Raw genomic sequence first — 20355 nt, 5'->3', positions numbered from 1 at the left:
AATGCTCCAAGAGGGTTTAGTTTTCAGAGTCAGAAGATTCTCAGCACAGCCAAGTAGGCCTGGAGTATTAGAAATCTTTGTCTTAATCTCAAGAGGCAATCTCTGCTTCATGACCAAGTACAGACCTGCTTCCTCTATTGAGAAGCCCTTGTTGTCTAGAAGCCTCTAGCAGCCTCATCATTTTCTTTGTATCCTTTCAAATAAAAAAATTTTGAGAGAATCGTCAGGTAAGGTGCCTTTTCAAGACACTTAAAATATCTCCATCCTAACATAATACAGTTATTCCCAAACAGTAACCTCTGATTTACTTCTGTCTTCTAAGTAGTCACAGGTCTGTCACTGAGATCTATACATTTATTTATAACTAAGCAAAGTTTATTCCTGAGCATTTGTTCTCGGAGAAGGAGCATACAATACGTATACTGGAGATGAATATTCACTTCAGAAGTGGTCTTAATATCCTGATAACCTCTTCTTTTGTGACTGTATCAAAAGGCAACATCCTGAAGCAGTATCTCAGAGAATTATTCTAAGGACACGCCAGGAGGAAAAATGGCCAAATCCTTCCCAGTACTCTGCTCACTTCTGTTCTTTATCGTGATACATTTGACGTTACCTTCTGGTGAGTAATGTGGCTGTTTTGCGCAGGGATGTAAGGTTGATTGCTGGGCTGTGACATGATAATCTAGAAGAGAATGCTTTGAGATTTTTGTGTATATATATTTTTATTAAGTGTATCATTTTACTATACTTATATATCTGTGTATAGAGAGAGACAGACAATGGAGTGTGATCAAAAAAAAAAAAAGGCTCTGGGCCAATGGGCAGGGGCCTTAGCTTTCCCATCTATTAATGCAGACTATAAGACCTAACTCGTGGGGACCAGGGGCTTGGGTGACTGGGTGGGGTAACGTGTGAAAGTGACTGGCAATATGCCTCCAAGACAGTGCATCACAAAAATTCAGAACTTTTGAAAATGCTCTGCCATATATTTGACTGGGTCATTATCTTTTGTGTCCTTTTTTAGAGAAGTCATGTAGAGCGACCTAGCTTCAAAGACTGAAGAGCTTAGTTTTCTTACATATCTGCCATGAATTCTTGGGCATTTCATAAGATATGGGGATTGGGTTAAAAGATCTCTTTAAAGTTCTAGCATTTCTTAATTTCTTTCATATATTGGCTGTCAGCTCTGAATCCTCTCAAGTCCAGGCTAATTACTGTTAATCAAAAAATTATTTGGTACACTGGACTGGCAGTGATGCACCTATATAGTCTTCTGCTGATTATCTACTAGGAGTAAAAGAGTTACCCCACATTTTAAAAAAATGAATGAATATATGTATAAATGAAATAATGTTTTCAATTATTGCAAGCTTTCTTGGTACTACATAAAACTCTTCTATTCTGTCAACAAATTAAGCTATGACTTACCAGATACTAGATTCTTTAACTATTTTCATTTGTTATGGTTTCAGGCCCTCCACACTGGTGGCCACCACATGGAAATATTAAGGTAATTTTCCTCTAAATTTCCTGGGAACAAGACTCTGAGTTTTCTTTGGAATTACTATTTTAGAACCTTACTGAGGCAAGTGATGTTCTTCAATGTCACATGAATGTGGCAGGTACACTGCAGGTATAGGAGCTCAGAGGAGAGTAATCCAAACTGGGACCCAAGCTGAGATTTGGTCATAGGTATACCACAGAGCCCTCGGTAGTGCCTGGAAAATGTTTATGACACTGGCGGTTGCCAGGGGACAGGGCAGGTTCTTATATGCCCACAGACTTGGGCATAACATGGTTTCTGCTCTGGAGGGGCTCACAGTTTGGTGGAAAGAATGCTCCTAACTGCCCTGTGATACGCAGAGAATGCCTATGGGAGTTGTGAATGGCAAACGCCAACTCTAAGATATAGACTGAGGAAATGTGAAGGAACAGGAAATCTCTGAACAGAGGCTCAAATTCTGTTTCCAAATCGTATGAGGGCAAAGTGACAGAGACACCTTTTTCATTTTCAGCTATACCTCTGAGCACTGAATATATTGTGGGGTAAAATAAATGTTTAATAAATGGGGGAAATAGTGAAATGAAAGTTGTTTTGGTTTTTTGATGTGGATTTGCATCACTGTACTCCTTCACTTCAGGAGCACTTGCACTTTAAGCTTTTGTCTCATTAGTAAATTTTAAATTTTACTTCTTAAAAAAATATATTCATGAGTTGACTGGTGAGAAAGATGTTTTGAGGGCAGCTTGGCCTTCAAGGGACGCAGAGATCAGAGTGTCAGAGGCTATAGCTCCAACAAAAAAGTCTACAGAATTTGTCCAGGATTTATACTCTAGTCTCATAGAGTTGAGTCCTAGAGTTTTCCTCTTAAGAAGGTTGCCTGCAAGAGTAGTCCTCCACTTGTCCATAAATTTATAAACAAAAATAACCTTACTCATTCTTACTTATTTTCTCATGAAGCTTACAAAAATAGCCAGAAAAAACGAAGAGAGTGACTGGTTTTATAGTAAATTCTATAAATAATTCTATAAATAAAAGAAATAGGATGGTACAATAGAGAATATTTTTTGAAAGTAGAGATACTACTATCAACAATGTGGTCAGTGAAGGCTTCTTGGGCATGGGGATATCTGAGATGTGAAGAGTGAGAAGGAGCCACCCAGATGGAGAGCAGTGAGGAAGATTTACCTACTTGAGTCACTGATTAAAGACCTGTGTGACTAGAACACAGAGAGGGAGGGAGAGGGCACAGCAGATGTTATAGTTACACAGCAGATGAATACATAGCCTACTCACCCGATGAATATACATCCTACTCTAAAGAGAAAGAAAAGCTATATTTAAAGATGATACTAATTATTCTTGCTATTATTTGACTATATTCATTCAGTTTGAACTATTTAAAATCTTATTCATTTTGCATATATTTATAGAGCAAGACTAAGTGCCAGTATATGTGCTGGACACACAAAGGTTAGTCTAATCAGAAACAGACCTTACCCTTATGGGCTTATAATTCTTTGGAGTGTGGAATTAGTCAAATAATTGTATAAATGCTTTATTACACACTGATTAGAGGTACTTAAAAAGGAATGGAAAGTTGGGATTGTATTTTGGGAACTCTCTGAGAAAGTAGGTCATAACTTGAGCTCTGAAGGCAGAATGAGTTTAGGTTCAAGAAAAAGACAATACATTTGATGGGGTGGTCGTGACAAACCACAAGACTCTGAGATGGAGGGACTATGGAGCACTTGAAGCAAAAACAAAACAAAATTTTTAAAAAGACAAAAAAAAAACCACATGGAAAATGGCAAAGAGCAAGGTGGTATAAGGCAAGGTTGGAAAAGTCAGAAGGGTACAGATCACATAGGGTCTTTTAGCTTATACTAAGAAGAAATTTTTTATGTGCAGTGAAATGCAATTAAAAGAGCATAAGTACAGGAATAATATGATTCAATGGACGTTTAAATTACAGAAATTAGAGGCTACAGAGGAAAGGAGAAAGTGGAGGGAGTAGTTGGGTGACAGACAGATGGTGGTGACCTGGCCATGGTGCTGGTGTTGGATAAGGGAAGAAGGGAGAAGAGCTCAAATATGATCCCTCTTTCTCTAAATAGCCCAAACTCCTACCCACCTTGTATTAGAGGTACTTTATCTACCTATCTTATGGTAATCATAGAGCCCCTGAGACTATCATCGTCAAGCTCAATCATCCCAGAGTCACTGCTCTCAAGCCATCACTGATACCAACATTGCAAGCAGACATGGGTTCTGGTCCCACTGAGACATGCCCCTTCCTTTGTTTTCAGTTTTCCCTACAAAATCAGGGAGTTACTCTAAATGATCTCATGTTTCACACCTTCAAGATAAGAGTTAGCCTGGAGATATTTTTAGTAGATAAGATGTGATAAATATTTTAAGTCAAGGCATATAGATTTCAGTGAAACATCTTTTCCAATTATGGGGCTTCAGTTTCCTTAGCTGAGTTACCACAGAAAATCTCTAAGACTAATTCCAGGTCAAATAGTCTGAGAATAAAGGAGATTGAGAGAGAAGCTAAATTTCCCAAATCTGTCCTGTTAATGCACTCTTCCTTTTCCCACTATAGCATAGCAAGCCTCCTTTCTCTCTTCCTGTCAGGAGGTCCTGACAACAAGGGCATCACGTACATTGTTAGCTGATGGACATACGTGGGTTCTGGTTCCCTCGCTTTGTGGAGGGGGAAGCTAGAGAGCTTTTGTCAGACTAGGATATGATTCTATGTTTAGATTTTCCTAGTAAAGTCCAGGGGTGTCTGTGAGTGTAATTCTAATCATATCATTCTTTTCAACTCAATTTCAGGTGAAATGTCCATATAAGAAAGTAGATTGAGTTGGTTCAATGGAACAGTGAACCCCTGCCCTGGTATATATCAACCCATCTGTGGCAACAATTTGGTAACCTATGAAAATCCCTGCATCTTGTATGTTGAGAGCATGTGAGTAATACTGGGAGAAAAGAAGAGAACAATGAAAAAGCTTAGTGCAAGGTGATTACCTCTTCTACCAAGTACAACAGCCTTGAAGCCAGGAATTTGCTCCAGTTTGCTCAGATAATAATCAGTCCCTGCTCAGGAGAACATGTGGCAATACAAAGCCCACTGGAGTAGAAAGCAGACTCGCTGTACTCAGTAGTGTTTGCTAGGCCCTTTCTTCTCTCAGCCTTCTCATTCCCATATGCCAATTGATAGATTTTTTTTTCACTTGAAGCTTTAAATATCCCTTTGAGTCCTTAAAATGCTTTGATTTTAAAACAAACTATACTTTTGCCTTCTCTCAGATATCTTCAACTTCATATGTGTCTGAAACTCTGAGCTAGGATAGGTGACTATAAAGTTTGGGTCCTCTGGCTAGTTTAGTTTTTGGATTTATGTGACATGATTATCAGTGATTAGACACTAAGTCTCACTAAACTGTGGCTTCAGGGTTGATCTCTGTATAAGACAGTGAAGTTCACAGGGAGAAAAACTCTCCCCGTGGCACCAGACTGAAGCCCTCCACCCAATGATCATTTTGTAATTTTCACAAAGAGCAATGAGACAGGAATGTGTAAACCTCAGGCCACCCCCACTAATGAGAAATTCAGCCAAAGTGTAAGAGTATTGACAGAGTAAGATGAGGACTGATATGCCTCATGTATCATAAGCTGAGGCCTGATTAAGTAACTTATTTTCAAAGAGCTTATAATATAGGTCATAATATCTTCAGTGGCATCTTGGAATCATGGAAGGATAACAGGGTAGGAAATCCAATAACCTGGCTTTTGTCTGTAATCAATGTCCTTTATGCTCTTAGTTTCCTCAAATATAAAATAAGGGTGATAGATAATTTTACAAGTATTTTTGTAGCTCTGACATTATATTAATGAAATATTTATTCTGATTCTTCCTTCAGGAAATCTCAGGGAAAAATTAGATTTCTGCATGATGGAAAATGCTGAGTGGACTCAGACATGAAAGAAGTACCTTTTTTTATCTTTCCATTGAGAAAATCCTTCTCTTGCAACTCACCCCTCCTTAGATGTGTTCTTAGTGACAGAGAGCTACCCCTAGTGAGCTTGTAGACCTCTCCCCTCATTGATTCGCTGCCTTCCATATTCTCCCTAATAAATAAACTTTTCTGAAAGTCTCATTTAACATGGGTCTCAGATCCGTATCTCAAGCCTCAGAAGTAGAACAAAATGAACATTTGAGCCAAAGGTCAGAGACAAACACAGGGCTTAATCAGGTCTCTGATACTGTAAACTGTGGAATAATCTATCAATATGTAAAGGCTCCTGGTTGTCTTCCAAAGAACACAACAGAAATTTCTTCCATATTCCTTCAGAATTAAAAAATATATATATTAATAGGAAATGTGCCTAAAATAACCAGCTGAGCTTCCCCTCGCAGCTGTAACCAGAGTAGTCATTCATCCACCAGCTCTAGTTTGTCTAAGACAGACTTGGAATAGAAAAAGTACACCCTGGGAGAGTGCTCTAAGCTTTCACAGCTCTTGTCTGAGAGGAAATTGCTATCTAGAAATTAAATGAAGGTATAAGAGCATTCTCAGAACTACCAGTCTTGCCTGAACCAAGATGGCAGAGTAGAAGGACGTACTCTCACTCCCTCTTGCGAGAACACCAGAATCACAACTAGCTGCTGGACAATCATCGGCAGGAAGACACTGGAACTCACCAAAAAGATACCCCACATCCAAAAACAAAGGAGAAGTCACAGTGAGACGGTAGGAGGGGTGCAATCACAGTAAAATCAAATCCCATAAATGCTGGGTGGGTGACTCACAGACTGGAGAACACTTATACCACAGAAGTCCACCCAGTGGAGTGAAGGTTCTGAGCCCCACATCAGGCTTCCCAACCTGGGGGTCCGGCAACAGGAGGAGGAATACCTAGAGAATCACACTTTGAAGGCTAGTGGAATGTGACTGCAGGACTTCGACAGGACTGGGAGAAACAGAGACTCCACTCTTGGAGGGCACACACAAAGTAGTGTGTGCATCGGGACCCAGGGGAAGGAGCAGTGACCCCACAGGAGACTGAACCAGACGTACCTGCTAGCATTGGAGGGTCTCCTGCAGAGGCCAGGGGTGGCTGTGGCTCACCATGGGGACAAGGACACTGGCAGCAGAAATTCTGGGAAGTACTCCTTGGTGTGAGCCCTCCCAGAGTCTTCCATTAGCCCCACCAAAGAGCCCAGGTAGGCTCCAGTGTTGGGTTGCCTCAGACCAAACAACCAACAGTGAGGGTACCCAGGCCCACCCATCAGCAGTCAAACGGATTAAAGTTTTACTGAGCTCTGCCCACCAGAGCAACACTCAGCTCTACCCACCACCAGTCCCTCCCATCAGGAAACTTGCACAAGCCTCTTAGATAGCCTCATCCACCAGAGGGCAGACAGCAGAAGCAAGAAGAACTACAATCCTGCAGCCTGTGTAACAAAAACCACATCCACAGAAAGATAGACAAGATGAAAAGGCAGAGGGCTATGTACCAGATGAAGGAACAAGATATAACCTCAGAAAAATAACTAAATGAAGTGGAGATAGGCAACCTTCTAGAAAAAGAATTCAGAGTAATGATAGTGAAGATGATCCAGGACCCTGGAAAAAAGAATGGAGGCAAAGATCGAGAAGATGCAAGAAATGTTTAACAAAGACTTAGAAGAATTAAAGAACAAATAAACAGAGATGAACAATACAATAAATGAAATGAAAACTACACTAGAGGAATCAATAGCAGAATAACTGAGGCAGAAGAATGGATAAGTGACCTGGAAGACAGAATGGTAGAATTCACTGCTGTGAAACAGACTAAAGAAAAAAGAATGAAAAGAAATGAAGACAGCCTAGGAGGCCTCTGGGACAACATTAAATGCAACAACATTCGCATTATAGGGGTCCCAGAAGGAGAAGAGAGAGAGAAAGGACCAGAGAAGATATTTGAAGAGACTATAGTCAAAAACTTCCCTAACATGGGAAAGGAAATAGCCACCCAAGTCCAGGAAGCGCAGAGAGTCCCATACAGGATAAACCCAAGGAGAAACACACCAAGACACACAGTAATCAAATTGGAAAAAATCAAAGACAAAGAAAAATTATTGAAAGCAGCAAGAGAAAAACGACAAATAACATACAAGGGAACTCCCCATAAGGTTAACAGCTGATTTCTCAGCAGAAACTCTACAAGCCAGAAAGGAGTGGCATGATATACTTAAAGTGATGAAAGGGAAGCACCTACAAGATTACTCTACCCGGCAAGGATCTCATTCAGATTCAATGGAGAAATCAAAAGCTTTACAGACAAGCAACAGCTAAGAGAATTCAGCACCACAAAACCAGCTCTACAACAAATGCTAAAGGAACTTCTCTAAGTGGGAAACACAAGTGAAGAAAAGAACCTACAAAAACATACCCAAAACAATTAAGAAAATGGTCACAGGAACATACATATTGATAATTACCTTAAACGTGAATGGATTAAATGCTCCAACCAAAAGACACAGGCTCGCTGAATGGATACAAAAACAAGACCCATGTATATGCTGGCTACAAGAGACCCACGTCAGACCTAGGGACATGTACAGACTGAAAGTGAGGGGATGGAAAAAGATATTCCATGCAAATGGAAATCAAAAGAAAGCTGGAGTAGCAATACTCATATCAGATAAAATAGACTTTAAAATAAAGAAAGTTTATAAATAAAGAGACAAAGAAGGACACTACAAAATGATCAAGGGATCAATCCAAGAAGAAGATATAACAATTATAAATATATATGCACCCAACATAGGAGCACCTGAATACATATGGCAACTGCTAACAGCTATAAAAGAGGAAATCGACAGTAACACAATAATAGTGGGGCACTTTAACACCTCACTTACACCAATGGACAGATAATACAAAATGAAAATAAATAAGGAAACAGAAGCTTTAAATGACACAATAGACCAGATAGATTTAATTGATATTTATAGGACACTCCATCCAAAACCAGATTACACTTTCTTCTCAAGAGCGCACAGAACATTCTCCAAGATAGATCACATCTTGGGTCAAAAATCAAGCGTGAGTAAATTTAAGAAAATTGAAATCATATCAAGCATCTTTTCGGACCACAAGGCTATGAATCATTTCTATGATTAGAAATGAATTACAGGGAAAAAAACGTAAAAAACACGAACACATGGAGGCTAACAATACATTACTAAATAACCAAGAGATCACTGAAGAAATCAAAGAGGAAATCAAAAAATACCTAGAGACAAATGACAAAACACTACGATCCAAAAGCTATGGGATGCAGCAAAAGCAGTTCTAAGAGGGAAGTTTATAGCTATACAAGCCTACCTCAAGAAACAAGAAAAATCTCAAGTAAACAATCTAAACTTTCACCTAAAGGAACTAGAGAAAGAACAAACAAAACCCAAAGTTAGCAGAAGGAAAGAAATCATAAAGATCAAAGCAGAAATAAATGAAATAGAAACAAAGAAAACAAGAGCAAAGATCAATAAAACTAAAAGCTGGTTCTTTTTTTTTTTTTTTTTTTGAGGTACACAGGCCTCTCACTGCTGTGGCCTCTCCCATTGCAGAGCACAGGCTCCGGATGCGCAGGCTCAGCGGCCATGGCTCATGGGCCCAGCCGCTCCGCGGCATGTGGGATCTTCCCGGACTGGGGCACAAACCCGCGTCCCCTGCATTGGCAGGCGGACTCTCAACCACGGCGCCACCAGGGAAGCCCTAAAAGCTGGTTCTTTGAGAAGATAAACAAAGTTGATAAACCACTAGCCAGACTCATCAAGAAAAAGATGGAGAGGACTCAAATCAATAAAATTAGAAATAAAAAAGAAGTTAAAACAGACACCATAGAAATACAAAGCATGCTAGAGACTACTACAAGCAACTCTATGCCAATAAAATGGATAACCTGGAAGAAAAGGACAAATTCGTAGAAAGGTATAACCTTCCAAGACTGAACAAGGAAGAAACAGAAAATATGAACAGACCAATCACAAGTAATGAAATTGAAACCGTGATTAAAAATCTTCCAACAAACAAAAGTCCAGGACCAGATGGCTTCACAGGTGAATTCTATCAAACATTTAGGGAAGAGCTAACACCTATCCTTCTCAAACTCTTCCAAAAAATTGCAGAGGAAGGAACACTCCCAAACTCATTCTATGAGGCCACTATCACCCTGATACCAAAACCAAAGATTCTACAAAAAAAAGAAAATTACAGACCAATATCACTGATGAATATAGATGCAAATATCCTCAACAAAATAGTAGCAAACAGAATCCAACAACACATTAAAAGGATCATACACCATGATCAAGTGGGATTTATCCCAGGGATGCAAGGATTCTTCAATATACGCAAATCAATCAATGTGATACACCATATTAACAAATTGAAGAAGAAAAACCATATGATCTTCTCAATAGATGCAGAAAAAGCTTTTGACAAAATTCAACACCCATTTATGATAAAATCTCTCCAGAAAATGGGCATAGAGGGAACCTACCTCAACATAATAAAGGCCATATATGACAAACCCACAGCAAACATCATTCTCAATGATGAAAAACTGAAACCATTTCCTCTAACATCAGGAACAAGGCAAGGATGTCCACTCTCACCACTATTATTCAATATAGTTTTGGAAGTCCTAGCCACGGCAATCAGAGAAGAAAAATAAATAAAAGGAATCCAAATTGGAAAAGAAAAACTGTCACTGTTTGCAGATGACATGATACTATACATACAGAATCCTAAAGGTGCCACCAGGAAACTACTAGAGCTAATCAATGAATTTGGTAAAGTGGCAGGATACAAAATTAATGCACAGAAATCTCTTGCATTCCTATACACTAATGATGAATAATCTGAAAGAGAAATTAAGGAAACACTCCCATTTACCATTGCAACAAAAAGAATAAAATACCTAGGAATAAACCTACCTAGGGAGACAAAAGACCTGTATGCAGAACACTATAAGACACTGATGAAAGAAATTAAGGATGATACCAACAGATGGAGAGATATACCATGTTCTTGGATTGGAAGAATCAATACTGTGAAAATGACTCTACTACCCAAAGCAATCTACAGATTCAATGCAATCCCTATCAAACTACCACTGGCATTTTTCACAGAACTAGAACAAAAAATCTTAAAACTTGTATGGAGACACAAAAGACCCCAAATAGCCAAAGCAGTCTTGAGGGAAAAAAACACAGCTGGAGGAATCAGACTCCCTGACTTCATACTATACTACAAAGCTACAGTAATCAAGACAATATGGTACTGGCACAAAAGCAGAAACATAGATCAATGGAACAAGATAGAAAGCCCAGAGGTAAACTCACGCACCTATGGTCAACTAATCTATGACAAAGGAGGCAAGGATATACAATGGAGAAAAGACAGTCTCTTCAATAGGTGGTGCTGGGAGAACTGGACAGCTACATGTAAAATGAAATTAGAATGAATGAAATTACAACACTCCCTAACACCATACACAAAAATAAACTCAAAATGGATTCGAGACCTAAATGTAAGACCAGACACTATAAAACTCTTAGAGGAAAATATAGGAAGAACACTCTTTGACATAAATCACAGCAAGATCTATTTTGACCCACCTCCTAGAAAAATGGAAATAAAAACAAAAATAAACAAATGGGACCCAATGAAACTTCAAGGCTTTTGCACAGCAAAGGAAACCATAAACAAGACGAAAAGACAACCCTCAGAATGGGAGAAAATATTTGCAAACGAATCATCAGACAAAGGATTAATCTCCAAAATATATAAACAGCTCATGCAGCTCAATATTAAAAAAACAAACAACCCAATCCAAAAATGGGCAGAAGACCTATATAGACATTTCTCTGAAGAAGACATACAGATGGCCAAGAAGCACATGAAAAGCTGCTCTACATCACTAATTATTAGAGAAATGCAAATAAAAACTACAATGAGGCATCACCTCACGCCAGTTAGAATGGGCATCATCAGAAAATCTACAAACAACAAATGCTGGAGAGGGTGTGGAGAAAAGGGAACCCTCTTGCACTGTTGGTGGGAATGTAAATTGATACAGCCACTATGGAGAACAGTATGGAGGTTACTTAAAAAACTAAGAATAGAATTACCATGTGATCCAGCAATCCCACTACTGGCCATATACCCAGAGAAAACCATAATTCAAAAAGACACATGCACCCCAATGTTCATTGCAGCACTATTTACAATAGCCAGGTCATGGAAGCAACCTAAATGCCCATCGACAGACGAATAGATAAAGAAGATGTGGTACGTGTATACAATGGAATATTACTCAGCCGTGAAAAGGAACGAAACTGGGTCGTTTGTGGAGACGAGGATGGATCTAGAGACTGTCATACAGAGTGAGGTAAGTCAGAAAGAGAAAAACAAATATCTTATATTAACGCATATATGTGGAACCTAGAAAAATCGTACAGATGAACCGGTTTGCAGGGCAGAAATTGAGACACAGATGTAGAGAACAAACGTATGGACACCAAGGGGGGGAAGCGGCCAGGGGTTGGGGGTGGGGGTGGTGTGATGAATTGGGCGATTGGGATTGACATGTATACAGTGATGTGTATAAAATCCATGACTAATAAGAACCTGCTGTATAAAAAAAAAATAAAATTCAAAAATAAAAAAAAAGGAAACGTGGAGTGTTATGCTTTTCCTGGCCATTCCTGTTTCCCACTTTCCACATTAAACAATCTCACTTTTGGACTCAGCCTTTAAGCAGAGGCATTTGTGCATGTCTGGCTTGGATCAGCAGGGCCCTACATTTTCACCAGCCCCCCTTTTCTCCATAGAGGAGTTCTACATTAATGGTATTCATGAATGTCCCATTGATCATTGGTTTTTGGGGGTTTTTTGCGGTACGCGGGCCTCTCACTGTTGTGGCCTCTCCCGTTGCGGAGCACAGGCTCCGGATGCGCAGGCTCAGCGGCCATGGCTCACGGGCCCAGCCGGTCCGCGGCATGTGGGATCTTTCCCGACCGGGGCACGAACCCGTGTCCCCTGCATCGGCAGGCGGACTCTCAACCACTGCGCCACCAGGGGAGACCCTGATCATTGGTTTTTTTCTTAAGTTCTCTTGACACTCTTGACACATTTTAACCTTTGAAACATATAGGGACATGTTCTTCTTTGGGTTATATTCTCTCCCTCTCTGTCTCTTTATATATATATATATATATATATACACACACACACACACACACACACACACGCACATATACACACACACATACTTTATATGGAAAGAAGACTAACATAAAACTAACATGTTTTCTTTTCCTCAGCGGCTTGCTCCTTACTGGCCTGGGAAAGAATATCTCTTTTGACTCTGAATATCCTATAAGACTGTTGTCAGATTGTTTATATGTTCTGTTGGCTCTTTAACCTTAACTACCATGTTGATTACATGGGGGGACACATGGCTCCAGGGTCCTCTTAAAATTATCTCAGCATCTTATTAGAAAGAAGCCAATGGACTTCTCCCACTGACACTTTGGGTATCTGTTACAGAGGCGCCAAGGGAAGGATGCCATCTGAACTGGCACAATATGCAGTCTCTACCATACAGAGCTTAGGGTAAATCAGTGGAAACAACCACCTTGGGTCTATCATCTTTAGAATATGAAAAGCAAATAGCTCTGGGGAGAATGACAGTCTCTATCTTTATAGTGTGTCAATTTCCACTGCTCTGAGTCCTGGGCCATGCAGGAACACCAAGAACTCCAGGGCGGATGGGTTTCCAACACTATTGCTTTGACTTCATGTGCACAAAATTCTTCCTTCAGTAGTAATCCATCTTCGATTAACACCATTCAGTAGCTTTTTCATCTCAAACATTTTAGTTTTGATCTCTACAAGTTTGATTCGTATCTTACATGTTCCTAACTTTTTTTAACATCTGGAATACAGTTACAATAACTATTTTTATGGCTCTATCTGCTAATTCTAATATCTGTGTCCATTCTGGGTTTGCTGCTTTTCTTCTCATTATAGATTATATTTTAGGATATTAGACATTATGAATTTTACCTTGTTTGGTTCTGAATATTTTTGTATTTCTAGAAATATTCCTGAGCTTTGTTCTGACACATAGCTCAGTTACTTCGAAACATTGTGATCCTCTGGAATTTTGCTTTTAAGAGTTAGATGGGATCAGTGCAGTATTCACTGAGTGGGCTAATTACTCCTCATGACTGAGGCAAGACCCTTTTGAGTACTCTACTCATTGCACCATGGATTATAAGGTTTTCTGGTCTGGCTAATAGGAACAAGCACCGTTACCAGCTCTGTATGAGACATGGGCTCTGTTACCGCTAATCCTCTCTGGTGGTTCTTTCTTAGCCTTGGGTAGTTTCCTCACACATAAGCACAAATCAGTACTCTGCTGAGCTTTCTCTCCAGTTCTCCCATGGTCCTGCAAACTATAGCCACTTTGGTCTCTCTCCTCTCAGCTCTGTCTCCTCAATTCAGGGAATCCACTTGCCCTCTCGGGGCTCCTCTTTCCTCTTCCTAGAATCTCTCACAATGCAGAAACCAAGGCCAACCATAGAGCTTACCATATTTGTTTCCCATCTCTCAGCAATCAGCACTCTTCATTGTCTGACTAGACAGTGTCATTATTTCATATATTTTGTCTGATTTTTTGTCTTTTCAGGTAGGAAGCATAGCTGGTCTCTCTTACTCCATATTATCCGAAAGTAGAAGTCAGCTTTATCTTTATCATGTGATTGTACTTATGTTTTCCTCTGATATCTTCTAAAGTCTAGAGTACAATATCATTATTTTACTTTTTCTAAGGACTCCAAAAGATAAGATCATGCTCTGTAATAATACAATCCCCCCCCAAAGAGGATAATAACACGTTTACTTAAATTTGCTATACACAACAGTAAGAACTTTCATAATAATATTTTTTTGTTATTTGAGAGTAGACATTTTCAAAAAAGGAAAGGAGATGAGCATATTTACCTAAATGCAAGACTTCCTTCCTTTTAGTGCAACCCCTAAAAGATGATCAATTCCACAAATACCCTACCATTGTCAACATGAAAGGAGAGTCCCCCTTAGCGTTCCTAGCTTTGACAACAACTGCCTGTGCTTTCTCTCTCCCTCCCTCCCCCCCACTCTGGCAGGTGTTTTGAATTTTGAAATCCCTCTGTCTGTCTGAAATCCGTAATTGTTGATCAGTCCCAGGTCTTTGTCATTGCCATCTTCTCTTTACCCATCCCCACCTCCTCTACTTGACAATCCCTCTCAACAACTATAATTACTCTATTGCCTATATATACTTACAACTCACATTTTCACATCATGAGACTGTACCCATCTTCTTAGTATCAGATAGTAAACATCTTAATTTCACTGGCTCAGAATTTTTAAAATCAATCTATCCAATATAAATTTTATTTTTTCCTTTTCTAAATGTGCTCCTCCATGTGTTTAGAGTTAATGAAAGTTAATGTCACTACTCTGAGTCCTTTCTCACTCAAACTCAATTTCAATATATAATTTCTATATATTCCTTATTTCATCTTAAGTATAAATTAAACCCATAAACATGTATTTAATCCAAGTCTTCATCACATTTCATGGTTTATTTTTATGTTCTTATTATTACCTCAGCCTCCATTCCCTTCTCCCAGACATAACTGCCTCCATTCTATAATGATTTAAATATGATCTGTTTTAAAAAGCACTATTTTTTGTCTTATAATACAAACATCTTAGTATGACTCATAAGATACGTTTTTCATCTGCTACAGGCACTCTATGCCCAACTTTAACCATAATAACTCTTGAAGGACTTTTAACAAACCCCATTTACCCATAAGGTGGCAGTAAAGCACTGCCGTTTAAATCAGTAACTTTGACTAGACCTATGAGCAACTCGTAACATACCAATAATATGATTTTGAGGCAAGTTGCTAATGCTCAATGAGCTACATATTTCTCACCACTTAAAATGGTGATAATACAGGGCCCAAGATGGCGGAGTAGAAGGACGTGGAACTCACCTCCTCCCACAAACACATCAAAAAATACTTCTACATGTGGAACAATTCTCACAAAACACCTACTGAACACTAGCAGACCTCAAACACCTGAAAGGACGAGAAAGATCTCCATGTAACCAAGTAGGATGAATGGAAAAAAAAAAAAAAAAGAGGAAGCAGGACAAGACCTGCACCCCTGGGAGGGAGCTGAAAAAGAGGAAAGGTTCCCACCCTGGGAAACTCCCTCACCTGTGGGGAGATCAGCTGGGACAGAAAGAGAGCTTCAGAGGCTCAGAGAAGAGCATAATAAACAGTTTGCGGCAGGCTGAACAGAGAGAGACCTATACAGATGGTCATGCCACCACCCTGTGTGCCCCAGCCTGAGACATGCGTCTGCTGGTATGGGTTGGGACTGGGTGCTGAAACTTGGGGTTTAGAGGACAGACCCAGTGAGAGGAATGCGGCTGGCTGCACAAAGACAGCCTGAAGGGGCTGGAGTGTGATATGGTGTCATCTGGGAGTCTCTGCGGAAGAAGCCCAGGCCTGCCATAGAAGCAAAGTGCCATTGCAAAGTGGCATGCAAAAGGAGGGGGTGGGGTCACCTTAGCAGCCTCTTTATCCACACGCCAGCCCCCACCTCCAAAGGCTCCAGGAGAGCACGCCCCAGCCACTGTCTTAGGGTTTCCCTCCTCAGCAGACTACGCTCCCCAGCTGCCACCTCAGCGGGCTCTTGCACCCCAACTGCCACCTTGGCGGGCTCCAGGAACAATTGCCAATGGGTTGCCCACATGCAGAGGCAGGGCTGAAACCAGAACTAAGCCCCAGGGGCTGCACAAGCTAGGAAGCAAGGCTAAAGTGTCTCCCCGCTGCTGCGCAAGCCTCAGAGTTACACCTCCACCACTGGCTTTCTAAGTTCAGCACCTGCAAGACATCCGAGTGGACAATGGGTGCTCCTGTGACCAAGATGGACCTGGCCTTAGCAGCTGTAGGCCACAGAGGGTCCAGGTGCATGACTACAGCAGTCTTGGGACCTGACTTCAATGGATCTGTGCTGGTGGCCTTGTGAAAACAATGCCTGAGGGACACCAGGGCTGAATGCCGACATTCCCATGGTTGAGGCAGGGCCAAGGGCAGTGCCAACAACAGTGTATTTTGGGAGCTTGCACAATGGGTGACAGGTGAAAAAACAGAACACACTCACTGGTGAACAGCTCTGGCAGAGGAATACTCAGTAGCTCCTTTCCCAGTGGGAGCACCCCAATCCCACCTACCTCCCAACACAGCTCAAAAATGCAGCTCAGAAATGGATCTGGGGCCCTCTACTACAACAACGAGGGAACAGACCCAGCCCGTGACAGGGCAGTGACAACCACAGTGCAAAGAGGAGGTCCTGCTCAACATCCAGTGCAGGCTCTGGTCACAACACCAGTCACACCTCCCATCAAGGGAAATAACATCCAGCATATACTGAGGAAAGAGGTAACAGGCATCCACACTAAAAATAGCCCTCGCAACAAAATATGTTAAATCCACACAGGCTAAACAGGAACGCTCCCACATAAAAATAGCCCTCCGAGACCATAGTACATAATGGTTTCTCCCAAGCTCATACAGCCAGAGAAATATAAGTAAAATGAAGAAGCAGAGGAACCACTCCCAATTAAAAGATCAAGAGAATTCCCCTGAAAGAACAATCAATGAAACAGACCACTTTAGTCTAACAGACATCGAAGTCAAACAGGAGATAATGAAAATACTGAAGGAATTAAGAACGACTATTGATAGAAATGCAGATTACTATAAAAAGGAACTAGAAACTATAAAAAGGAACCAAGAAAAATTAGAGAACTCATTTGCAGAGATGAAAGCTGAGCTAAAGGCAATGAATACCAGACTGAATAATGCAGAACAAATAAATGACCTGCAAGATAGAACAATGGAAATCACCCAATCAGAATAGCAGACAGAAAGCCAAATGAAAAACAATGACGGCAATAGAAGAGACCTATGGGATAATATAAAGCTTGCCAATCTACACATAGTAGGGATCCCAGAAGGAGAAGAAAGAGAAAAGGGGATTGAAAATGTATTTGAGGAAATTATGGCTGAAAACTTCCCAAACCTAAAGGAGGAAACGATATCCAGGTACAGGAAGCACAGAGGGTCTCAAACAAGATAAACCCAAACAGCACTACACCAAGAAATACTATAATAACAATGGCAAAAGCTAACAAAGAGAGGATTCTGAAGGCAACAAGAGAAAAACAAAGAGCTAATTAAAGGAAACCCCCAGAGGACTACCAGCTGATTTCTCTACAGAAATGTTGCAGGCCAGAAGGGAGTGGCAAGGAATATTCAAGGTCCTGAAAGGGAAAAATCTACAACCTAGGATACTCTATACCCAGGAAGATTATTATTTAGAATAGAGAGATAAAGAATTTCCCAAACATGCAAAACCTGAAAGAATACAGCAATACTAAACCTATCCTAAAGGAAATATTGAAAGGTCTTCTCAAAATAGAAAAGAAGTAAGAATCTATAGGACAGACCAAATCATAATTGGAAGGTATATCACTCAAATAAGCCAGTACACAGATTTTTTTAAAAAATCAAAAAATTTCTATGAAAGCGATGATAACCACAATGAACAGCAAAAGGATGAACATCAAGATATAAAAGAGGACATCAAAATCATAAAATGTGGGGAAGAGAGTAAGAAAATGTAGATTTTTTTCCCCAGAATGTGTTTGAGGCTATATAACTACCAGTCTAAAGCAAGCAGACATAGGAAGAGATTAATATATTCAAAAGACAGGGTAACCACAAATCAAAAATATACAATAGATTCACAAAAACTGAAAAGAACACAAGCATAATACAAAAGAAAATCATCAAACCACAAAAGAAAAAAGAAAAAGGGACAAAGAAAAAAATATAAAATCAATGGGAAAATAAGGTTTAAAATGGCAATAAATACATGTCTATTAAAAATTACCTTAAATGTCAATGGATTAAATGCTCCAATCAAAAGACACAGAGTAGCATACTGGATTAAAATGTAAAACAAAACCAAGATCTTACAATATGCTGCCTACAAGAGACTCACTTTGGGGCAAAGGAAACACATAGATTGAAAGTAAGGGCATGGAAAAAGATATTTCATACAAACGGAAATGAGAGGAAAGCAGGGTCACAATACTCATACCAGACAAAATAGACTTTAAAACAAAGGCCATAAAGAAAGATAAAGAAGGACACTATATAATGATAAAAGGATCAATACAAGGAGAGGATATAACACTCATCACCACTTATGCACCCAAATACATAAAACAAATACTAACAGACATAAAGGGAGAAACTGATGGGAATACATTAATAGTAGGAGACTTTAACCCTCCCACTCACATCAATGGACAGATCTTGGAGACAGAAAATTAATAAGGCAACAGAGATTCTAAATGATACAATAGAAAAGTTAGACTTAATTGATATTTTCAGGACATTACACCCCAAAAAAGCAGAATACATTCTTTTCAGGTGCACATGGAACATTCTCTAGGACTGACCACATACTAGGGCACAAAACAAACCTCAACAAATTTAAGAGTACAGAAATTATTTCAAGCATCTTTTCCAACCAGAATGGCATGAAACTAGAAATCAGTCACAGAAAAAGAAATGATAAACAATTACATGGAGAATAAATGATACGCTTCTAAAAAAAACCAATGGGTCAATGAGGAAATCAAAGAAGAAATTAAAAAATACTTGAGGCAAATGACAATGAAAACACAACCACACAAAATCTATGGGGAATTCCCCAGTGGTCTAGTGGTTAGGACTCAGCACTTTCACTGCCATGGCCCAGGTTCAATCCCTGGTCAGGGCACTAAGATCCCACAAGCCATACAGGATGCAGCAAAAAGCACTTCTTAGAGGGAAGTTCACAGCGAAACAGGCCTTCTTTAAGAAACAAGAAAAATCTCAAATAAACAACCTAACCTACCACCTAAAAGAATTAGAAAAAGAACAACAAACAAAACCTAAAATCAGCAAAAGGAAGAAGAAAATAAAGGTCAGAAAGAAAATAAAGATTTAAAAAAATAGAAAAAAATCAATAAAACCAATAGCTAGTTCTTTTAAAGGGTAAACAAAATTGACAAACCTCTAGCCAGGATCACCAGGAAGAAAACAGAAGACCCAAATAAACAAAATAAGAAATGAAAGAAGAGAAATCACAACCGATACTGCAGAAATACCAAAAAAACATAATACTATGAACAATTATGTGCCAACAAATTCAACAACCTGGAAGAAATGGACAACTTTCTAGAAACACACAGTCCACCAAACTGAATCAAGAAGAAACAGATAACTAGAACAGACCAATCACTAGAAGCAAAAAAGAATCTGTAATAAAAAACAAAAATAAGAATCCCTACAAACAAAAGTCCAGGGCCAGATGGCTTCACAGGCAAATTCTACCAAATATATAAAGAATAACTTATACCAACCCTTCTTAAACTCTTCCAAAAGACTGAAGAGGAAGGAACACTCCCAAAGACATTCCATGAAGCCACCATCACCCTGATACCAAAACCAGACAAAGACACTACCAAAAAAGAAAATTATAGGCCAATATCTTTGATGAATATAGATGCAAAAGTTCTCAACATTAGCAGATTGAATCCAACAACAAATTTAAAAGATCATACATCACAACCAAGTTGGATTCATCCCAGGGTCA

General features: G+C 39.6%; 1 protein-coding gene across 1 annotated transcript; it reads left to right on the top strand.

Moving 5' to 3' along the window:
- Positions 1-552: 552 nt before the first annotated feature.
- On the top strand, positions 553-5482 carry SPINK14 (serine peptidase inhibitor Kazal type 14 (putative); the record flags this gene model as incomplete). Its single annotated transcript, XM_082835022.1, is given in 5 exon segments — positions 553-622; positions 1476-1513; positions 4346-4367; positions 4370-4481; positions 5437-5482. Coding segments are annotated over 5 exon segments (288 nt in total).
- Between the last annotated feature and the right edge of the window lie 14873 nt (positions 5483-20355).

The sequence above is a fragment of the Leucopleurus acutus genome, assembly GCF_964270905.1.
Source record: "Leucopleurus acutus genome assembly, chromosome: 3".
Classification (NCBI taxonomy): domain Eukaryota; kingdom Metazoa; phylum Chordata; class Mammalia; order Artiodactyla; family Delphinidae; genus Leucopleurus; species Leucopleurus acutus.
Note: the sequence above shows the minus strand (reverse complement) of the source record. Positions and strands in the feature narration are given on the sequence as shown.